Source organism: Pectinophora gossypiella, chromosome 26 (genome assembly GCF_024362695.1).
Source record: "Pectinophora gossypiella chromosome 26, ilPecGoss1.1, whole genome shotgun sequence".
Taxonomy (NCBI): Eukaryota; Metazoa; Arthropoda; class Insecta; order Lepidoptera; family Gelechiidae; genus Pectinophora; species Pectinophora gossypiella.
The window spans coordinates 4,752,437-4,777,656 of record NC_065429.1 but is presented as its reverse complement, the minus strand read 5'-3'; the positions used below and the strand labels follow the sequence as shown (position 1 = coordinate 4,777,656).

Sequence of the window (25,220 nt, the reverse complement as noted above, 5' to 3'; positions counted from 1 at the left end):
GAAAAGTAGAGAACAAGTCTCCATCCACTTTATAGATGGCAGCAGTCGCAATTACGCTCACCATTTGTCCGGCCAAGTAGTAAATATCATCCGTGGCCAGATAAGATAAATTAGCTAGATAGCTAGTTTAGGTAGAGCGCTTGCTTCTCACTTTGAGGTCGCAGTTTCGAATCCAGTACAGGCACCAATGATTGTACAATTTGTTTTCGAATTCATGTTTGGATCATAAATGATTATCACGTGCTCAGCGGTGAAGGAAAACATCGTGAGGAAACCCACATTCCCGCAGAATGTATTTTCGGAGGTATGTGACCTAACCTCTATTGGGCTGGTTTTCCCTTCGCGGGTTGGAAGGTCTGACCTTTCAAATTTTCTCTCAGACGACGCCCTGAGCCGAGGTTCGCGCCCAACTGGGCACGCTCAGACCCTAGGGGGTCGATAGCGATAAGTGCTGATTGAGGGAAATCGATGACCACGCCGGCAGGGTGGGAATCGAGGTTCTGAAGTGTTTGGTGTCGCGAGCTCATTAGCTGCTTCTATGGCTAGGTCTCCCCTCGATCAACCGGAGGGGGTGTGTATAACAACACAGTGTGCTTTTTCATACAAATTCCATAGTAATTTCGTGTTTGGACGTTTACATAAACTGCCTATACACGTCCCACTGCTGGGCACAGGCCTCCCCTCAATCAATCGGAGGGGGTATGGAGCATACTCCACCACGCTGCTCCAATGCTGGTTGGCGGAGGTGTTTTTACGGCTAATAGCCGGGACCAACGGCTTAACGTGCCCTCCGAAGCACGGAATCATCTTACTTTTTCGGACAATCAGGTGATTCAAGCCTGAAAAGTCCTTACCAAACAAAGGACAGTCTCACAAAGTGATTTCGACAATGTCCCCATCGGGAATCGAACCCGGACCTCCAGATCGTGAGCTTAACGCTCTAACCACTAGACCACGGAGGCTGTTTTTGACGTTTAGTAAAAAGTAACTGATGTGGCGTTTTCAACCCCTCTGAACAAGCTTGGTTGCCTGGTTACGACTATCTGTTTAAGTCGAAGGTATTAGTTGTCTATTTTTAATCTGTCTGTCGCTTCGGGCCTATCAATATTGAAAGTGGCACAAGAAAGGTCGCCATGGTTACTTCCGATGTTTAACTTGCAACTATTATTCGGTAAGCGGCTCCACCGTCTGAGGAAAGTGGCACAGGTTATGTAAAATGTAAACGAGGCTCGACGGTATTTAAAAGTACGATAACTTTGTTTTTATTTTACATTTTATCTTAAAGTTACGTCGCTTGATGTTATGAACAGGATTGGTGATAAACTTATAAAACATAAACGTCCCACACACACAAATTATCGCACTGTGGAGTGACAACGTGATAATTACCTATTTTCTCATTACTCGGATACATCATCATCACCAGCCCATTAACGTCCCCACTGCTGGGGCACGGGCCTTCCCTATGGATGGATAGGGAGATCGGGCCTTAAACCACCACGCGGGCCCAATGCGGATTGGTGGTTATTAACGACTGCTAATGCAGCCGGGACCAACGGCTTAACGTGCCTTCCGAAGCACGGAGGAGCTCGAGATGAAAACATTTTTTTTGTGGTCACCCATCCTATGACCGGCCTTTGCGAAAGTTGCTTAACTTCAACAATCGCAGACCGAGCGCGTTTACCGCTGCGCCACCGAGCTCCTCGGATACATAATTATTCCAAAATACAATGTAATGGCAGAAGCATTAGCAACCTTGCTCTCTTTTCGGTTGGGGATGAGAGCCCCTATTTGCGTCGCTGCAGCCCACTGCACGCGCCTAAATGTATTATTATAAGCTTTTGATATTGTGTGTTATTTTTATTTTATACTAACATTAGAAATAAGCCGTTTACTAACACATATGAGTCAATGGATACTTGAAATAAAGATTTATTATTTATTTATTATAAAAAAATAATTGTTGATTGATATTTGGATCACATATATATGTATAGAATTAATTTGCTACCTATATAGCTTTCTTTATTTTGATTAGAATAATAACGCGTGGAAGATGCAGTTGAGCCTGGGCGTATTAAAAGGGACATCATTTATACCCAAAAACAAAGATAAAAGATGCATATATTATGTGTGTTATCCATTAAATTAGAAGGTTAAACGAAGGAAAAAAAAATGCAAATTGTACTGTATTCATACGACACGATTCATTTATAACAAACGTTATAGAAGGTCAAATTGAAGGGAAGAGAGGAAGGGGTAGACCTAGGAGAACATTTATGAAGCAAATAAAAGTGAAGGTGCAGGTCGTGTCGTATCGGGAGGTGAAGGATTTGGCGGGAAGAAGAGAGGAATGGCGATTACTCCACCGACAAGAGCACAGCTCTTAAATAGAGAGAGAGAGACTGTATTCATGTGTCATGTCCTTACCTGATTATTGTAATTTAGTTCTGTGCAATAAAGTATGTTTGATTTGATTTGATTTGATTTGAAAATCTGTACAGCGCTATCTATTTTGTTTTTGAGGAACGCAGCCTGGAATCCTTCACTGCTATACAAAAACGGGCTACGTTCGAAGTTCCATTACCTGTCAAACCTTTAAAAAGCCTCTAAGCTTCTTGTCACTTATGCCGTGTTGTGCCACTTACTTATCACCAATTACATAAAACTCCATCAAAACAATTATGGCGCCGAAAAACACCAAAACAAGCGTTGCTAGGCAACAGTAATCGTTGTTACATAAAACCTGAGCGTCATATGTAGATTTATATAACTTCTGAAAGTGGGGACGGGTGCGCGCGCGCACGCCAGTCGCCCATTGGCCCCCGCCCGCGAACCACGCGTCCAAAACAATGATAATAAACACTAAAATAAACAACAAAAAATAATAATTTAAACATACACAAAATAATCCCCAAATGTCGTTGGGTCGATAAGCGGTTAAAACTAAAGTTGCAACGTAAAATGAAAGTGAAACCAACAGTGCATTGACCGGCTAACATGTTACGCGAAAATAGATGGAAAGTATTGCTAGTGGTGATCGTAGGAGCGATGGCGGCCGAGCCGAGCCGGGCTGTGAGCCTGGTCTATCAAAAACCATACAAACAAATCATGTTCGTTCCCAAAAACCTTTACAGACGGAACCGAAAACAGCGAGTGTTATTTTTGGATGAGGACGAAAACCACCAGCCATTCGGGCGCGGAGAAATCGACCTGACTGTCGACAAAAGTTACGACTCCAAAATTAAGTTCGACGACAATCAGGATTACGAGTTCACGTCGCCAGAAGACCAGAAATCCATCGCTGCATCCCCATCTGGGAACGAAAGATTCTATGAGCCTCTACCGAGATTTAGGCCGGCTTATCAGGCCTATCCTGCTTATTATCAGGGAAGGTTCGGTCGTCCTTACGCTCCAGGGTTTGGCTTCGACCCTTACATACCACAGGTGCCTTTTGCGCCGTCACGGAACAGTTTTTATGGGCAAAACACCGGTTGGAAGGCGAGAAGTCCTCGTGTAGTCTTTCCATACGCGTCAGATAGTGTTAATTCGTTAGTGCAGACTAATTCCCACGCAGGACCAGGTGGTATAGATAATGTGGTGTTCCGTGAACAGAATTTTGGCATTAACGACATTGGGACGGATGAACATAGCCTTCAGGATATAGGATCCGGGAACGGAGACGCTTTCGCTGAGAGAGGTAAGTTGTTTTTTTTATGTTGTCTATTGTTCAAATAAACATATTAAAAAACGATAAATAAATGTTACTAGAACTCTAGTGATTAAAATGATACTGATGTTAAAGTCTGAAAAGATTCCTACTCTTATTTAAACTTCTATTTTGTCGTGCCCGCAAAGGTGTATGACGTACAACTCATATGTAACTTATCAACTTTTACACAAAGAATAAATATTAATGAATAATTAAAACACATAATAACGGGTTCTTACTGCGTTTAAATCAGGGATATGAGACTCCCGATATTTCGACACTGTTGCAAGTGCCATGGTCAACCCCTGCCATGCCATGTGCCATGATATCCCTGATCTAAACGCGGTAAGAACCCGTTATTATGTGTTTTAATTATGATAATAACCGCGTAAACCTAAAACAATGAATATTATTGAAGTAATACACACACTGCGCAAGCGGGGAGCATCTTTGGTGCGCCGCGTACGGGGCAGCCCCAACCTTGTTCTCTGTTCGATTGGGGATGAGAGCCCTTATTTGCGTCGCTGCAGTGGGCTGCACGCGCCCAAATGTATTATAAGCTTTTGATATTGTGTGTTATTTTTATTTTATACTAACATTAGAAATAAGTCATTTACTAACACATATGGTTACTTGAAATAAAGATTTTATTTATTTATTTATAAAGTATATATAGATAAATTGAAGACGAGACGATAACTTTTTTATCTGATGTCATATTTAAAATGAATACAAAATAACAGTAGTATAATACTTCAAATTGACAGCTATGAATTCAGAGAAAAATGCATTAAGTAAGTGTCTGATACCAGTTTATCTACTGGTTATGTTATGGATAGGCTTTCAGTTATCAACAAACGATTCATAGGCCTTTAGAGCAGTGGTTCCTAAACTTTTTAATGTCACTAACCCTGTGAACAAGTATGTAAATTGAGTTTACCCCTAATTTAAAATAATTAAAACCACACAAAACGAATAATTATGTTTATTATGTAAGTAAGAAAATGCACGTTTAGGTAACCAGTAAAGTAATATATAAATCTCGGAGTTAACTAGTGTGAAGGTTGAAATTGCTTTGAATTCGCAAGTATGACAATATTAGGTTCGGTTTCACTCAACGCGCATCTCATGTCATGCTCAACATTCAGACGGTTTCTGGCTTTTGTTTTTAATGTAACAAGAGTAATAATACTATTTCGTGCCATCCCGTGTTACGCCCCTAGAATCTCCTTTTTACCCCTGAGGGGGTAATTACCCTAAGTTAGGAACCATTGCTTAAGGCCAAGCGCGCACTACGACACACACACACACACACACACACGCACGCACGCACATACATATACAAGAACTTATAGATTTGATATTTTCTTTTTAAGAAATATTTTATGATTTAGTCTAACAATTTAAAAAAATATATATTTTTTATATTTTGTTATTTTTTCTTGACCATGACTTTTTGGGGGTGGAGGCCTGGAGTCCTAAAACACAGGGTATCCTAGTTTAGGCTCCAGCCTCTACAAATATTGTATTTTTGTATGTATTTATGTATCCATGTGTTTTATTATTTGTAGAGGAAATAAAGATTTTACTTACTTACTTACGAGTTTTTTCGCCGCGCGGCAGAAAAGAGCAGCGGCATATATCGCACTGTAATACTGCGCCGCTGCGGCGGCTCTGCCGTCAAGTGCGCACAATACAATTTAAAACTGTTTGGTACAGTATTACAGTGCGACATTATGCCGCTGCTTTTTTCTGCCGCGCGGCGAAAATCTCGTAGTGCGGCCTGGTCTTAGAGTCTCAATAATACAACCTAATTGTATGGATATGAACTCAACGAGCGTGTTTAAGTACTAATCTAGTAACAAGACTTCCAGCTAACCTTGGACTACATGAAAGAAAGTCAGTGGGCCGATGTTAACACACGATAAATGAGTAGATTCTTCTATCGTGCAGGTTGTGAGGTGGATTACCAACCCCATCAACCCTGGTGTCAGGGTTATTATTGAGCCGCCATAGACCCCTGACATGACTCATGCAACGACTACGTACTTACATCAGTAAGTAATAACCGGGACCAACGGCTTAACGTGCCTTCCGAAGCACGGATCGTCTTACTTTTTGGACAATCAGGTGATTAACCTGTAATGTCCTAACCAAACTTGGGATCGCAAAGTGATTTTTGTTGAATTGTTCCTACCGGGATTCGAACCCGGAACGAAAAAAAAAGAATAATGAGTAGACAGCTATAAGTTCAATAAAAAATCAAATTTTATATTTTTTTTTGTGGATTTTCATTTTCTCTGTTTACCCCTATTGGAAATAAGCGTGGTCTTTCGCATACATGAGTCAGTAACGTTCTCTGAAAGAAAACGCTTTCGATTATGTGTCATCCTTACGTAAGGACAACTTTTTCAATTGTCAATAATCATTAAAATATACATAAAGACTAATCGTTTCGGCCTACGAATTTGCCCATATTCTGTAGAAATGCCTTGTTGAATAGCGAAATTACCATCCAAATCGGTCTAGTAATTTCGCCATCGTCTGCGAGTAATTTAGAAGATTTATATTCCCATTATGAGCGGGTCTATTCTAAGAAAGTCAAATAATTTCGCGAATTATGTAACTGGCATATAGGTAAGGTTATGTCCACATGGTATTTCGTAACACACATACATGAATAAACCCACTAGTGGGGTAGGCAGAGCTAGAGCCGTGGTAGCCCAGTTGGTAGAACGCTTGCCTCTCACTCTGAGGTCGCAGGTTTGAATCCTGCACAGACCTAAACCAATGACTGTCGAATTTGTTATCGAATTCATGTTTGGATCGTAAATGATTATCACGTGCTCAGCGGTGAAGGAAAACATCGTGAGGAAACCCACATTCCCGAGAAATTCATTTTCATATGTGACCTAACCTGTAATGGGCTGGTTTTCCCTTTGATTGGAAGGTCAGACAGGCAGTCGCTTCTGTAACCACCGGACCTGTCAAATCTTCAGGTTAGGTAAGTGGACCTTGTGGAAAAGGGATAATGCTTATGTTAACACGGTCCTTGTGTAACTGAAAATTAGATATCAACCCCTCACATGCAATGTTATTTTTCGATAAACACATTTAAATTTATGTAAAACACACTATGACAAGAAAAAATGTGCCCCACGTATGGGACATGCATGTATGACTTTCAAATGTAGTGCCTCATATGTGGTTCATACACAGTGAACGTGTTAGAAAGGACACAATCCCTCTGTCGGTTTTTACGACACGCCCGGGAAGATAACCGACTGAACAGCATAGTTGCAAAAATGGTTCCGGCCAAATAGTTAATACTATACGCGGTAATCTACTTCCGGCCAAGTAGTTAATCTCCGGCCAAGTAGTTAATGCAATCTGCGGCAAATCTACAATAAGTCACGTCAATAAAAATAAAAAAATAATAATCTCCTTTTTGAAGTCGGTAAAAAAAAGAAAAGGTGTTATTTAAAACGGCCAAATAATTTTGCGGCTTACGTCACTAACATAGGTATAGATAACGTTATGTCGTAACATATATCACGCTTTACTTCTAACAGGGTAAGCAGTTACGCAATCCGGAATAAGGAAAGGTTCGTATGAAAGTGTATTGTGGTTGAAACTAATATGTATGAGTCTACTAGTGTTTGCTCGTGACTTTACTCACGCGAATAGCTTTTTTTTGCACATTACGCTCTCTGGTTCGAAGAGTATGCAAAATTAGTAAAATTGATCCCCTAAATCTCCTAATTTTATTTCAAATTAATAGGTAAGTAAGTACTTAGGTAATGTTTGCTTTCTGGTAGTAGTTAAAACACATAATGACGGGTTCTTACCGCGTTTAAAGCAGGGACATGAGACTCCCAATATTTCGACACTGTTGCAAGTAGTAGGCCTGATAGTAGTTGCCTGGAAAAAATTGCTCTAGAGCAATAAGGCCGTCCAAGTTTTACTGTATTCACGTGTTATGCCCGATTGTTGAAATTTAGTTCTGTGCAATAAAGTATATTTGATTTGATTTTTTGGAGGAGCTTGGTGGCGCAGCGGTAAACGCGCTCGGTCTGCGATTGTTGAAGTTAAGCAACTTTCGCAAAGGCCGGTTATAGGATGGGCGACCACAAAAAAAATAAAAGTTTTCATCTCGAGCTCCTCGGTGCTTCGGAAGGCACGTTAAGCCGTTGGTCCCGGCTGGATTAGCAGTCGTCAATAACCATCAATCCGCACTGGGCCCGCGTGGTGGTTTAAGGCCCGATCTCCCTATCCATCCATAGGGAGGGCCCGTGCCCCAGCAGTGAGGACGTTAATGGGCTGATGATGATGATGATTTGATTTGACTTAACTGTAATTTACTAATCCGCCGAAAACATCTATGGACCTGTGTCTGAAAATAAATAATTTGAATTGAATTGAATTGAATTGAAAAGGAAAACGGAAAAAAAATAGATAGGAGATAAAGTTGTTATGGCATTATCACCTTTACCACGATAATTACACGCGACATCCTTGACATGTAAGTTATCAATTCACAAAAACTTGATACTTTGGTGTCATCATTACAAGAACAATGAGAAGTTATTAAGTATATATTTTTTACTTATTTTATATAGTTAATTTTCCTCATTCAGCGCTCACCGCTGTCGACCCGCTAGGGTTGATTAATTCTTTCAAATATGGTTCCTTCAGACGACGCCCTAAGCCGAGGTTGGCGTCCAACTGGGCACCCTCAGGCCTGTTGTCTTAAATTTTGTACCAGGTGAGAGCCCTCAGCGCTCCCCATTTGTCCGGCCAAGTAGTGAATACCCTCTACGGCAAATCTACAATAAGTCACGTCAAAAAAAAAAGCAGAGGAATGGTAGCTTGTCTGTCGGTGTTCCTGCGTACACTTCGGTGAGTGTGCGCAGACGCTACGGACAACTTGACGTCGGCAGGCATTTCATCCGTGTGTTGTGGCTATACCACCAATCCGCACTAAACTACCGCAGCTTCTCACAACCTGTATAGCCGGGGAAAAGAAGCTGCATCAAAAACCTCGCCACAAAAATAGATTGATTGAAAAACGAACGTAAATTGATTTAACTGCACTAAAAGCCCCAAGCATTCATGGCCGTCATTCGACATGCGCAAGAGTCGTTTTTGAGCGCACAATTATCACACAATCGGTAAAAGTTCCATTGTTGACGTGGAGTTAATTTTACTGGAAGCGCCATGTTTCCTTTACTGGTGACGTGTAAAATATCAATGGTACGTAATTAAGTAGTATGTACATAAATTCGTTTTCTATTTCCTTCTTTGTTTAGGCAGAACTGTTGAGTATTCCTCAATTTTGATAGTTCTCCATACTGTCCAGCTAAAATTCGTGATGAATTACTGTAAAATGTGGAGAAACGTGGAGTGTATCCCGTCTGAAGGATGAATTGTACTGTCAAAATTTAAAAACACTCAACAGTAGCGACACGATGGAAAAAAATATATATATATAAACCCCCGACCAAAAAAAAGTACTTACTCAATTATTTTGACAAAAGGTTAAAAATGCTAAACTATAAAAAAGCAAAAATAACTTATCACACATATGCTTGTAAGCAAACTGAGCGTGTAACATTCCTATCACACTTAACAAACGACCTGATGACCTTGAAGACCTGAACCGATTTCCACCAAACATAGCTAAGAACACTCTCGACTGATATACCTTTCAAACAAAAAAAAGCCGTATTAAAATCGGATCATCCGTTTGGGAGCTACGATGCCACAAACAGACATACACATTTACACAGACACATCAAAGTTATAACACCCCGTCGTTTTTGCGTCGGGGGTTAAAAATAGGCAGTATAGAGTTTGTAAACTGGTTTGTATACTTAGCCCGTGTAGAGTTAGAAATTTTCTCTACATGACATCTGACAAATTTTTGACAGTGCGATCGATATGATCTGGTCTTGGCAACATTTTACTTGAAATGACATAACAGATAAGGTGGAATATATATTTTGTTATCTTAAAAATTCCGGCATGTGCGCTTGTCAACTGCGGTAGTTCAAAAAAATCGACCTCACAAGAAGTAAATCTAAAAAAAATTGACTAGGACGGGACTTGAACCCCCAGCTCTTGTGAAACTGGGACGAGCGTGTTAACCATTACACCACCGAGTCTAAAAACGGGTTAGTGTATCTATCTAAAAAGTGATTGACTGATTTGACTAGTTGAAAACTAGGCTATTGTGTGTGCTTAATTAGCTTGTGCTATGTAAAATCCGAAAACGACTTTATCTGTTCTGTAAAAATGATTACAATTACCTCAATACGAACTTGAAAATTCTAATTCAATTCGGTAAAATCACGATGAGCTTTCAGCTACACAATAGGTGTCTTATCAAAAACCACTTTTATTTTATGTTGATTGTTTAACAAAAAACAAAAACAATTGCACAACCAGCATAACTGAATTACCATACAATTGGTTTACAAGCGAACCTTTCCAATTCGCATAAAACATTTTTATATCTATGTACGATTCTTTAGTTGTTTTATGGGAAGTTCTGTTCTAACTAGACTTTCGTTGAGTACAATTAATTAAACAGTCTAACAAGGTAAGGAAATTATTATGTTAAGGTGAGATTGCGAATCGTGTGAATAAGGAAATATAACATAACATAACATAAATAGCCTGTATACGTCCCACTGCTGGGCACGGGCCTCCTCTCAATCAACCGGAGAGGGTATGGAGCATACTCCACTACGCTGCTCCACTGCGGGTTGGGTTAGGTGTTTTTACGGCTAATAGCCGGGACCAACGGCTTAACGTGCCCTCCGAAGCACGGAATCAACTTACTTCGGACAATTAGGTGATTCAAGCCTGAAAAGTCCTTACCAAACAAAGGACAGTCTCACAAAGTGATTTCGACAATGTCCCCATCGGGAATCGAACCCGGACCTCCAGATCGTGAGCCTAACGCTCTTACCACTAGACCACGAAGGCTGTTAAGGAAATATATTAAATCGTTAATTTTTAATTACAATCATTATTTTTATTTCTTTGCTTCGGAAGGCACGTTAAACCGGTGGTCCCGGTTACTACTTACTGATGTAAGTACGGAGTCGTTACATGACATGTCAGGGGCCTTTGGCGGCTCAATAGTAACCCTGACACCAGGGTTGATGAGGTTGGTAATCCACCTCACAACCCGTGACATGGCTCATGTAACGACTACTTACTTACATCAGTAAGTAGTAACCGCTTACCAACGTGCCTTCAAGCACGGATTATTTTATTCAAATTTAAAATATCTATATTCAGTAGCTAACATAGTTACACTTTGCATCGTCATTTTTTACATAATGAACGTCTCATCCGTCTAAAACTGCAGCTTCTCACAGCCGGGGAAGGAAGCTGCAAGAAAAAACAGCGTCCTAGACGTTTTTTGATTTAAAAACTATAAAATATTGTTATACAATTCAGTAATTTGACTGCCTAATATCAGTTCCCAGACAGTTAATCCCATGCATTCATATCTTCTAAATAATCACTAACCTTATAATAACCTTGCGTAAAGCCTATGGTAAGCTTATTTACATAACTTTTGCCTTTTGTCTTTTGACTTTTGCCTTTTGTTTGTGAGTCAACCTACCCCAATAGGTATTAACAGCGTGTATTTATGTAATGAGGATGTCATCGACAATCGTATAAACTACAATTTCTACTACTTCCACTGCCAATCAGTGGTTCAATTAATTGTACCCCCTATTGTCATCTGAATAGCATTTAATTTTGTATGCACGACGCATATTGTCACGCGATAAAAATGAGAGTTCCAACAAAACAATGGATATTGAGTCCTATTTGAAGCTGAAATGAAGACTAGTTTTGTTTGAACATTTCTTTTGAATTTTACGTGTAGTCGAAAAATTGATTCGAACTTTTTCTTTTTTTAGGGTACCGTGTTTCAATTTTTGAGTTCGAATTTGTCAATTGTAGATAATTAACTAAAATTAATAGTATATGTACTTAGTAGTTTAAATAGTCGAAAGTGTATTTATTTTTATACGTACAAGTATTCCCATGCTGCACTATCCCGCTATATTACATAATATTCAATATCTCCTATACTTAAAGGTTGCCTGGAAGAGATTGCTACTTAGCAATAAGGCCGCCTATTGTACTAATTCTATTTCTCTTTTGTTTTGTATTTTGTTTTTTCCTGTTTGTGCAATAAAGTATTTGTTATGTTATGTTATGATAACTTGATACCTTTCCACCCCGCAAGGGATAAAGGGCGTGACTTTATACATATGTAGTCACGGGTTTGAATCTTAGCTCGGGTTCTAGACCACTGATTTCGACTTTATTGAGTTTGATTTGAATTCATGTTTAGATAATTGATATCACGTGGTTTCCAGAATTTGTGCCCGGTTAATGGCAATAGGCTCGCCCCCTATTTTATGGGACTTGAACATAGCTGTAGGCCATCTACGGGGTCCACAGGTGGCGGATAGTGGGACGGCCATCAGATATGATGGTTAGCTGTGAATATAAAAATAAGCAGTCCCCAACCAAACAGCGACAGGATTAGCAGAACGTAGTGGGTAGCTCACTGGGACGGGCTAACCTATAAAATGCTACTTAGGGTCTATGACGATCTTGTGACGTAGCGAGTAGGCGCCGCTACCTCAAAAGCGCACCCCTGATGCCGGGCAGCAGCGGTATCAGTACTGGTTGGAGGCCGAGGAAATGGATTCTGGTAGGGCTCTAGCTAGAACATCACCGATTGAGAAATTGGTCGGTGTGCTGCGGAACGGAAGGCGATTGGGGCAACCACCGTTCTACACGCCCTATCTATGGAGTAATGAAGGCGATTACACCACCGACAAGAGCGCAGCTCTTAAATAAAGAGAGAACATAGCTGGCGAGGAGCGAGGGTATACAAGGTGTTAGTGACATGGTAACGAATACTGAGGGGGATGATTCAGACTATGATTCTGAGTTAATATCATGTGGAATTTTCCGTCGCATTCGTTACGATGTCACTTACTCCCCAAACAAGTACGTACAGATAGCCATACAAGTAGATATGGGTGTTAGTGACACCGTAACGAATACTGAGGGGGATGATTCCGACCATGATTCTTAGTTGATATCAAGTGGAATTTCTTGTCGGAAAATTCATGAAAGTTTTAGTGTTTTTTTTTTAATTATTTTCATTTCCGACGGAAAATTTCACTTGATATCAGCTTAGAATCATGATTTGAATCATCCCTCAAAGTTTTCGTTACGATTTCACTAACACCCTGTATACTATAGACCTCTGCCTACTCCTTAAGGGATATACGCATGATGCTGTGTTATGTTGTGTTGTTTGTTTCGTTCATACTTACTTTCGGACAATCAGGTGATCAGCCAGTAATGTCCTAACCAAACTAGGGATCACAAAGTGATTTTCGGACATGTCCCCACCGGGATTTGAACCCGGAACCTCCGGATCGTGAGCCGAACGCTCTTACCACTGGACCAAGGAGGCTTAGGTTTAGGAAATTACATACATACATAAACTCACGTCTATTTCCCACCGGGGTAAGGAGAGTCTATGGGATTCCATTTGCTTCGATCCTGACATACTTCTCTTGCTTCCTTCACATTCATCAATCGTTTCATACACGCACGCCGGTTGAGAGGTATAGGTTTTTTTTCCTAAAAAGACATGAAATGCCTATTTTTTTATAATCTTGACACCTATACATACATTTTCCCCTCTTGTCCCAGCTCCACTGAACACACACACTTTTTCTAGGAAGTTCAATTGTATAACCGTTAATAACGTTACGTAATTATCGTTTTTACGTAATTTATCGTTTAACAAATTCAGGAAAATACGTGCGAACGTAAAGTGAAATACGATTCACGTGTTCATAAAGCATAAACCACAGAGCACAGCTAAAATATTACCCCGACAAGTGTTAGAGGTGGCATGACTTTAGATTTATAAGACCTAATATTGTATGCCTGTATGGCGGGATATAGCTGGATGAATTAACTTATAATTGACATGAACGCCTGTACGGTACCTATGATCCACAATAAATATAATAATAATCATAATAATAATAATAACAGAAATAACAAGAATATGGAAACAAGGTAAAGTATATATAGTTCCAATAGTTGTGTCCACCACAGGTATTATTCATAAACATTTGCACCATAGCTTGAAATTATTAGATCTGAATAGAAATACATACATAAACTTACAGAAAGCCTCAATTCTGAACACCTGCCGGATAGTTAGAAAGTTCCTCCAAACAGATGAATGCCACACATCGATAACAGTTGCAAATCCTTAATTCCTATGTTATTTACTTGGCGCCAGCCCGTAAAAATCATACATATACCAGCATTAAGCTGAGATAATACTAATCTTACAAGAAAATAATAATAAAAACACTTTATTGCACACCAATATATTTCATTTAATTCATAAATTTTAATGAAAACAACCTATTTATATATATTTATTTATAGATTACCTATTGTCTACGAATAAATAAATTGTGTATTGCTATGACCAGTGTAGGTGGTTGGGTTGGAAGAGGAAGACCAAGGCGTTCATAAAGCGATCAGATCCAGGATATTTTAAAGAAGGTCAGGCCAACAGTACTCTAAACCGGCGAACGTGCATGAAGTCTTTGATGAGGGTGGAAGAGCCGAAGGTGGTGTGTCAGGGTCGTAGTAAATGGAAATCCGTAGTCGCTGCCTACCCCAACGGGAAATGGGCGTGTTCTTATCTTCCCACAGACAAACCAAGAAATTGGTTTTTTATTGTAATACCAATATTTTTTGTATTTTTATGAAAAATTTACATTTTGCTTTACTTACTTTTGTATATGTGCAACAAAATGGCGGAAAATCTAATATGGCCGCCATACAAAGTGTCAGGTGAAGCAGTTTCGAACAAATACGGAACCACGCAAATTCTAGTCTGTATATAAACATATTAATTATTTATATAGTCTTTATACGCTCCACTGCTAAGCAAAGGTCTTCCCTCAATCAACCGATGAGGGTATGAAGCATACTCCACCACGCTGCTCTATGCGCTATTGGGATTAGTGAAAGTGTAATTAACACACATTCTGTTATTAAATTACCTACAAAAAAAAACTTTATCGGCATGTTGATAATACGTGTGGTCTATATTTTTTTGACGTGAACTACTTGGCCGGACAAATAGCAGAGCGCTGAGGGGGGAGCTTTCATCTACATGGCATACAAGTTATAAGGGATATATTAATAAAGTCGCGTCTAGTAGAGAGGTAGCATGTTTCGGTTCCTCGCTCTGTAGCGTACTAAACTTTATATAGTGAAATAATATTGCATGTCTGTCTGTCTGTTGTGTAAAGTTAAATTATCTTTTACCACTTTAATGGATAGGAATTCCGAAACTTTTTTTTTAGTTTTTTCATGCATAATTTGAGACTAAGAATTTCAGTTAGTTAAAAAAATCGGTTAAGAGTTGGAATCAATGAGGATATAAACTATCTAATTCTCCCATCAGGTGTCGCTACTGTTGAGTGTTCTTATATTTTGACAGTTCTCCGAAGTATTTAAGTGAACAAACATAATTGTTTTGGTTATATTTTTACACTATAACCCTTTGCGCGACGTTTAACTGTGCTCTAGCCATAGAGGCAGCCAATCAGCTCGCGACACCAAACACTTCAGGTCCCCGATACCGACCCCGCCGGCGTGGTCGACGATTTCCCTCATTCAGCGCTTATCGCTATCGACCCACTAGGGTCGATTAATTCTTTCAAATATTTTTCCTCTCAGACGACGCCCTGAGCCGAGGTTCGCGCCCAACTGGGCACCCTCGGGCCTGTTGTCTTAAACGTTGTACCGGGTGAGAGCCTTCAGCGCTCCCCATTTGTCCGGCCAAGTAGTTAATGCCATCTGCGGCAAATCTACAATAAGTCACGTCAAAAAAAAAAAAAAAAAAAACGTTTAACTGTAAAACATAGTTTTAATAATATTTATTTCCTAAAGATCGGAAAGAAGAAATCTTAGAAAAACATTTTCAATCAAAATTGCCTTTTTTCCAACTGACGACTTTTCTTTTTCGTAACTTATCCTTACGTTGCTCCACATTTTATAGCAGTTCATCAAGAATTTTAGCTGTACAGTCATGCATGAGCAATATAATGTACCCACTTTAGGACTCTGTCGCACCAACATATTTGACATTTAGTGAGACTTACAGTTCAATTTGTCAAAAAAGTTAATGTGACATGGTACCAAAGTGTATACATATTAATGCTCGTGATCGTACAGTATGGAAAACTGTCAAAATTTAGGAACACTCAACAGTACTGCCACCTATATTTGAGCTTCTAGTTTATATCCTCATTGATAGATGTGTTATAGATATTTTTATAGGTGATAACCAGGGGTTCTAAAAAGGCTACATTAAGGCAATGCGCCTAAAAAGCAAAATTAGGTGAATCTTCAATATGGCCTTTTTAACCCACCTGGTAACTAGTATGCTTCTTACCTCGGACCACGCAGCCAATCAGCTCGCGACACCAAACACTTCAGGACCCCGATACCGACCCCACCGGCGTGGTCGACGATTTCCCTCAATCAGCGCTTATCGCTATCGACCCACCAGGGTCGATTAATTCTTTCAAATATTTTTCCTCTTAGACGGCGCCCTGAGCCGAGGTTCGCGCCCAACTGGGCACCCTCAGGCCTGTTGTCTTAAACGTTGTACCGGGTGAGAGCCTTCAGCGCTCCCCATTTGTCCGGCCAAGTAGTTAATGCCATCTGCGGCAAATCTACAATAAGTCACGTTAAAAAAAAATACCTCGGTCCAATAGGCTAGTTCCCAACTAGTCGAATCAGTTACCTACTTTTTACTAAACGTCAAAACATGAAATTACTATGGAATTTGAATGAAAAAGCACACTGTGACGTCATAAAAAAACGTGACAAAATGTCACACTTAAAATTATTATATTTTTGAAAATTAAAATTCATAAATAATTTAAATAGAATAAATAAAACGTTTTTGTCACCTTTAGATCAGTCTTTATTTAGTAATTGGAATTTCATAATTTATCTTTGACCTAGGAAACCCAAATCACATAATAACACTACCCATATACTATGTTGATCGTTATTATCAGCCTCTGTAGTCTAGTGGTTAGAGCGACCTGACGATCTGAAGGTCCTGATTCGATTTCCTATGGGGACACTCAAGTAATTCAACCATGACCGATCCTTTTCGCTTTTTTTTGTTTTGGTTTTCCCCGAAGGGCAAGGCAAAGGGAACTATGCCCATACAGCCATGTCTTATGTATTGTTTTTCTTGATGATGATTAATGAAATGATGAAAGGTGATGACGATGAATATTGAAACCTAAGCCCCCACATTCAGAGCAGACTCCTACTCCGAACCCCAAACGAATTAACTCAAAAGTCCGCATAAACTTTCGAGTTATAAAGCGGCTTGTCGGCACGAAGCGAAAATAGATAGGTACACTTTGTTTATTAAATATTCCGATATAATAACACTATTTCGAATGTTTCCCGACTAACTAAATGCGATAATTAACTACAAAACACCACTTTGTATTAATTATTTAGATTATTCTATGAAGAAAGCAACTGTCCCGTTCCCGTTCCCGCCAAAAGCCCGATCCTTTTCGCTCCCGATCGCCAACTGTCAACCCCTCTTCTTTCTTCTTAAAAATGTCCGCCATAATATTTCTTTTTAAAGGACTGGACCATAGAGTTTTTGCCAAAGGAGTATTTACTTCGTTCGGCGCCATAATCTGACAACCCTACTTGTGTTCTAATCTAGCAAAGAAGCAATTTTATGCAGTAAGTTAATATCTTTGCATCGATGCGCCAAGTTTTACGCAACGCACTAGAAAGTGAAATATTTTTGTTTTGGCAAGTAAAGTCTCACCGGCCCAGAAACAACATGTGAGTGACGTCATCGGTTGAAGGCTTCGTCGAAGTATTTTTAGCCGTCGATACATCCTTGAAAGTGAAAGTGGAGCGGTTTTATGACAATGTTTTTAGGGTTCAAACAGGCTACTTTCCAACTAGCTTTTTTTTTGACGTGACTTATAGTAGATTTGCCGCAGATCAAATCAAATCAAATATACTTTATTGCACACAACATACAAAACAAATTAACACAGATGATGATAGATACAGTACAAGCTGGCGGCCTTATTGCTAAGCAGCAATTTCTTCCAGGCAACCAGTGGATAGGAAACATTATTACAATTTGGTACGGGACAGTGCAACATCTAGTATAAAATAATAAATACTCCTAATACTAGATGGCATAAACTACTTGGCCGGGCAAATGGGGAGCGCTGAAGGCTCTCACCCGGTACAAAGTTTAAGACAACAGGCCTGAGGGTGCCCAGTTGGGCGCGAACTTCGGCTCAGGGCGTCGTCTGCAAGGAAAAAGATGTTTCCAACTAGTCAAATCAGTAACTTTTTACTAAACGTAAAAACACGAAATTACGGACGACGCCCTGAGCCGAGGTTCGCGCTCAACTGGGCACCCTCAGGCTGGGTGAGAGCCCTCAACGCTCCCTATTTGTCCGGCCAAGTAGTTAATGCAAAACAGTAAGTCATGAAAAAAAATGTATTTCGTTCTGTTCACTGTAGATGTTTATGTTAATTTTAGATTGACTTCAATAAGAAAGATTACCATCTCCCTAGCAATATCTCGTTTTTAACAGCGTTCGGTTACCTAACCTGAAGATTTGACAGGTCCGGTTTTTCAGACTGCCTGTCTGACCTTCCAACCCGCGCAGGGTAAACCAGCCCAATACAGGTTAGGTTAGCTCCAAAAATGCATTTCTCGGCAATGTGGGTTTCCTCACGATGTTTTCCTTCACCGCTGAGCTGACCTCAACAAGAAAGATAATAGATAGATATACTTAATAAAAAACCTGGTCAAGTCCGTTGAAAGACTATTGTTTCCATGCATCGAAATAGGTGACTATTTGTTTACCAACTGTAAATTAGTTTGTAATCGTAAAGACTGTTTTTGAATGAATGAATGAATTATTTTTATTTCAGATTTAAATCCATATTTGTTAGTAACAATGTGAACTTAAACTATGTTAGTACCTATCCTATACACACATTACACATACATAGGAACTGCCAATTTGCTATTATTTACAACAGCATCCTCTTCGTAACATATCTTGAGCACACATGCATCTTCACCCAAAAACCCAGAATAGGACTATCCCACCTATCAACAATGGGTTCCAGGAGGCTGTTGGTACCGCCCCTTTTTGTGACAAACAAGAAATTAACGATTTTTTATTTTATTTGTGCTGTAAGATCTTCCCGTTTGCCCGCACACCACGGACACTTCATTCAGAATACCTCGTTTTACACAGACACTACACATTGACGTTATCGTACACGTGCATCTGTGTGTGTGACGTCTGACGCCATACGATTGAAGACTAAAGTAAATCGAGGGGGTGAGGTAAATCTAGCTCAGCCACTGGTGGGGAGCGGAGAGATGCCGTTAGGTTTTGAGTATGAAAATAAGGCTAAAAAAAATCTGACCAATTTCGACACTTACTAATGCCTATTTCACTTAATAAATCACACTTTTCTACAACGAGCACACTTCCTACTTACCATGCTTTCTGAAGCGAAGAGGGGCGATGAAATGAGGTTAGAGGCAACCTTGTCATTCACCGAAATGCATTCAGCTTTCTAACTCCTTACGCAATCGCCGTGATGTAACTCTGATGTAATAATAGTCTGAATTCGAATCGTTTATCTCTCTCTAACTTAGTGTAAGCTGTATTAGACTATCTCTTTCTATGGGCTGCCAATAGTTTATGTATGTAAATTTTATGTTTTAGGTTCATTGTGTTTGATTTGTTTTGGTTAGTCAATGTTTTGTTGAAGGAACACATTTGTTGTTGACGTGACCTATTGTAGATTTTCGGCGCATTTAAACTACTTGGTCGGACAAATGGATGGAGCATAGTTGGAAACACGCTTGACTCTCAAGGTCGCAGGTTCAAATCCAGCACGGGTCCAAACCAATTAATTTCGATATTGTTTTAGGATGGTAATCTCCTTCTATCGTGTGAGTAGTGGGATTATCAATCTCATCATCAACTTTCGTATGGAGTATAGCCCTCTATAGATGTGAAACTTAGTCACTGAGACAGAAAAACAGAGAGAGACTCGAGGCCTTCGAAATGTGGTGTTGGAAGAGGATGGAAAGAATAAATTGGACAGAAAGAGTTACTAATGAGAAAGTGCTAGCAGGAGTAAGAGAAAATAGGCAAATATTGAGAGTTATTGAGGCAAGATGATTGGACACGAAGACACGACGAATTTATCAAAAACATCATAGAAGGGAAGCTACTAGGAAAGAGAGTAAGGGGAAGACCAAGAAGAGCTTATATGGAACAGATTAAAGAGAAGGCGAACGTCGTGTCTTATAAGGAAGTGGAAGAATTGACCTTTGATAGACAAGAATGGAGAATGCTACACCGACCAGAGCGTGGCTCTTAAATTGATGATGATTATGAAATTATTATAAACACAACATTACATTTTCGCGGGAGGTGATTGCCATCGAGTCGGTATAATATTGCCATATAAAAATATTCTATAATTTTTAAACTTGTGTTGCTAGCAACAGTAAACAACACTTTCTTCTGAACAATAGAAGGTTCCCATCAGCTATCTGTTTTTTGCTTTACCATCAGTGAAACTAAAATTTTCACCCATCTCTGCCCGTTCCCACGTGCTATAGACATTATTAACCATTGTCTTTTTTTTTAAACGCACTTTTTTGGTTCAATATTATTTTTTTTGTAAAGTGTGGGAGAGTAGCTTTACTGATTTCGTTTTGGTTCATGTTGGTTTTTGGAAATTGTGATGAATAATTTCGCGAGGAGCTCGGTGGCGCAGCGGTAAACGCGCTCGGTCTGGGATTGTTGAAGTTAAGAAACTTTCGCAAAGGCCGGTCATAGGATGGGTGGTTACTAACGACTGCTAATGTAGCCGGGACCAACGGCTTAACGTGCCTTCCGAAGCACGGAGGAGCTCGAGATGAAAACTTTTTTTTGTGGTCACCCATGACCGTCTTTTGCGAAAGTTGCTTAACTTCAACAATCGCAGACCGAGCGCGTTTACCGCTGCGCCACCGAGCTTCTCCAAAAAAAGTAAAAAAAAAAGTATACAGGGTGTTAGTGACATCGTAACGATTACTCAGGGGGATGATTCAGACCATGATTCTGAGTTAATATTAAGTGGAATTTTTCGTCGCAAAATTCATGATTTTTTTTATTTTATTTTAAATTATTATCAATTCTATACTTTTGCGATGAAAAATTCCACTTCATATTAACTCAGAATAATCAGCTGAATCATCCCCCTCAGTGTTCGTTACGATGTCACTTACACCCCACACAAGTACATACGGTAGCCATACAAGTAGGTAACGAATACTGAGGGGGATGGTTCAGACCATGATTCTGAGTTGATATCAAGTGGAATTTTCAGTCTGAATATTCCTGAATTTTTTTGTGTTTTTTTAATTATTTTCAATTCCATACTTTTGCGACGGAAAATTCCACTTGATATCGTCTCAGAATCATGGCCTCAATCACCTCTCAAAGTTTTCGTTACGATGTCACTAACACCCTGTATATTATGATTTGAATTCATGTTTGGATCATAGATAAATGATATCGCGTGGTTTTCAGGATTTGGGTCCGGTTTATGGTCATAGACTCGTCCCGTATTACGTGGGACTTAAAAATAGCTGGCGAGGAGTGAGTGTATATATTATAACACTTTTGGCATCCCTTTCGGGAATACAGATAAGCTGGAAAGCAGAACGTTTTACCCAGCAATAGGTTCTCTCATTCAGCGCTTATCGCTATCGACCCATTAGGGTCGATTAATTTGCACGTTCGATTGACTATAAATTAAATTTAATATTGTATATAAGTATGTAATGTTGCACGCCCGATTAGGTAACATTGTACCTAAGAACTGTATTTTTTATTTTTATGATGTAAGTAACTATGACATCTTTTTTTGTACTATACAATTGCAATAAATCTCTTTAGATTTTTGATAATTTTTTCAAATATTCTTCCTCTCTAACGACGCTTTGAGTCGAGGTTCACGCCCAACTGGGCATTTACAGGCCTGGGGGGTTAAAATGGCCACATCGAAGCAATTCATCTAAGAAAGCAATATTGCTATTTGACATTTGTTTGCATTGCGCACTTATTTTTATATGCGCAAATGTCAAATTGCAATATTGCTTTCTTAGATGAATTGCTTCGATGTGGCCATTTTAATCCCCCTGTTGTTTTAATTTTTTTACAGGGTGAGAGACCTCAGCGGTCTGCATTTTCCCGTAGTTAATGCCGTCTGCAAAAAAAATAACAAAAAACCCCAGCAGTAAGACACCAGACAAACATAATATTATACAGCGGTAAATAAGTATTCTCTGACATTTGTGTTACCATGACATAATAATTATTTATTTATATGTTTCGTAATGCTTATGTAATGGTCGGTTTTGCGCAGTGACCTGCGCGACCTACAGATTGAACTTCCTTCCTATGTGGTTAATTGCGTGAATGACAAGTTATGTAAAGGGCGAGACTGTCTTGATCATAATACAGATCTAGAATAGAATAGAAATAGTTTATTATAAAAGGACGCCACACACAAAAGAAGACAACAACATATCAAATTTCCACTAAAACAATTACAAAAAGTAAGACGGATGTTTGTCGAAATGATCATAAGGTGGTGGTGGATGTCCTGAGATAAAAGGGCTGATTCAGGGGGATGATTCAGTTAACCGGGTGAGAGCCCTCAGCGCTCCCCATTTGTCCGGCCAAGTAGTTAGTGCCATCTGCGGCAAATCTACAATAAGTCACGTAAAAAAGGGGATGATTCAGAACATGATTCTGTGTTAATATCAAGTAAACTTTTCCGTCGCAAAATTCATGTATTTTTTGTGTGTAAAAAACACATAATTTTATTTTTATTTCTATATTTTCCCGAGAAATGCATTTTCGATGCGACCTAACCTGTAATGGGCCGGTTTTCCCTTTGATTAGAAGGTCAGACAGGCAGTCGCTTCTGTAGAAAACCGGACCTGTCAAATCTTCAGGTTAGGTAAGCGGACCCTGTGAAAAACGGGATGATAAGGTAAACGCTCCTATTAACGCCACCCAAAAATCGACATCGTTTACCGCCACCTTTTTTAAAATGCGGATATTTTGAATTGTGTCCGAGATAGAAAATTGATTCAAATGTCACAAGATACATGTATTAATTGACCATGAAACGAACATACCCCTGAGCGTGGGCAACAACAGTCTAATTTGTGATTGGTCTGTAAGTGTGCAGTGTCCGCTCAAGCAACGCGCTCCATACAAGCCACTACTGAAATGCATAAGCATACAACATTTTTTTCTTAAGGTTTTGTGTCCGATGAAACATATTTTTCTTCATTTTAGTAATTATAACTACTTGTTAATACGTTTAAGAACTGAGAAAGCATGCTATATTTGATATTTGTGTTAGTTTTAAATGATTAATTTGAGTTTTAAAATGTGGCGGTGATAGAAGCATACATTTGCAGTTTGGTTACTATTACCGCCACCTATGGCGGCGATCGATATTTGTATGATATTTGTATTTTTTAGTTATTTAAGGTAACATGCCCAATCATTCATAATGTTATCATCTTATTTTATAGTATGGTTCATGAACTATATTAAAATCTATTAACGCCACGCATTTGGTGGAATTCAAGTATCCTGTGCTGCATATAAGTTAATGTATTTTTTTTAAGAAATGTATGAACAAGTAGTTGAAGTAATTATGAATTTCTAATTTAAATACTTTATATATTTATTAAAATATGCTTTGAAACTGGTTATTACATACGTAGCTCTCATTTTGAATATTTATTTGTTTTCTTAAGGCTAATTTTTATGTGGCGGAAATTGAAACACAGAAATTACATACATGTTTCTATTACCGCCACCATAGATTCCCTCTTATGATTTATAGACAGGGTGATGCATTATTCTTCGGACTGACAGAGACGCACGGACAGACCAAAACGGACGGACAGATAGAGACAGACGGACGGACAGGGACAGACGGACGGACAGAGACAGAAGAACAGACAGAGACAGAAGGACATGCGGAGACAGACGGACGGACAGAAACAGACAGATAGACAGAGACAGAAGGACAGACAGAGACAGACGGACGGACAGAGACAGACGGACGGACAGAGACAGACGGACGGACAGAGACAGACGGATGGACAGACGGACGGACAGAGACAGACGGATAGACAGAGACAGACGGACCGGCAGAGATACAGACGGATAGACAGAGACAGACGGATGGACAGACGGACGGACAGAGACAGACAGATGGACAGAGACAGACGTCAATTATGTATATAAATCTATGAAATCAAAAGATTTTTCTGTAGTTTATGTCATAATTCATTTAATAAAAAAATAACAATAATAATAAAGTTTATTGAAAACTCCTCATACAGAATCATTTCGTCGACTCCCGAAATCCTGAGGGAGATTGGGAGTTTCTATAGACAGCTATATTCCACGAAAACATCAGGCGAAAGCATGGCTCGAGACCCTCGAGCCAAGCTTACCCGACACTACACTGAAGATATCCCGGACGTCAGCCTGTACGAGATTAGGATGGCCCTCAAACAGCTCAAAAACAACAAAGCGGCAGGAGATGACAGAATCACAGCAGAACTTCTGAGAGCGGGCGGAACGCCAATACTCAAAGCCCTCCAGAGGCTCTTCAATTCCGTCATATTTCAGGGCAAAACGCAGAGGGCATAGAGCGGAAGCGAGGTGGTCCTGTTCTTCAAGAAAGGTGATAAAGCCCTACTGAAGAACTACAGACCTATCTCGCTTCTGAGCCATGTCTACAAGTTGTTTTCGAGGGTCATTACGAATCGTCTCGCTTGCAGATTTGACGACTTCCAGCCTCCCGAACAAGCCGGTTTCCGAAAAGGCTTTAGCACCATAGACCACATCCATACGCTGCGGCAGGTTATACAGAAGACCAAAGAGTATAATCTGCCACTTTGCTTGGCGTTTGTGGACTATGAGAAAGCCTTTGATTCGATCGAGACCTGAGCGGTGTTGCAGTCTCTTCAGAGGTGCCAAGTGGACCATAGGTACATCGAAAAGCTAAGAGACCTCTACCAAAATGCCACTATGTCAGTTCGAGTACAGAACCAGAGCTCTAATCCGATCCAACTGCAGCGAGGAGTGAGACAGGGAGATGTCATCTCTCCAAAACTGTTCACTGCTGCATTGGAGGATATTTTTAAGCTTCTGGACTGGAAAGGATTTGGCATCAACATCAACGGTGAGTACCTGACGCACCTTCGATTTGCCGATGA

At 39.7% G+C, this 25,220-nt stretch overlaps 1 protein-coding gene across 1 annotated transcript in view; it reads left to right on the top strand.

The window, feature by feature from the left end:
• Nucleotides 1-3,000: 3,000 nt before the first annotated feature.
• Nucleotides 3,001-25,220, top strand: part of LOC126378382 (plasma kallikrein) — a 70,486-nt gene continuing 48,266 nt past the window's right edge. The window contains exon 1 of the mRNA XM_050026693.1: nt 3,001-3,700. Within this exon, the coding sequence (XP_049882650.1) occupies nt 3,001-3,700 (700 nt within the window). The remainder of the gene's footprint in view (nt 3,701-25,220) is intronic.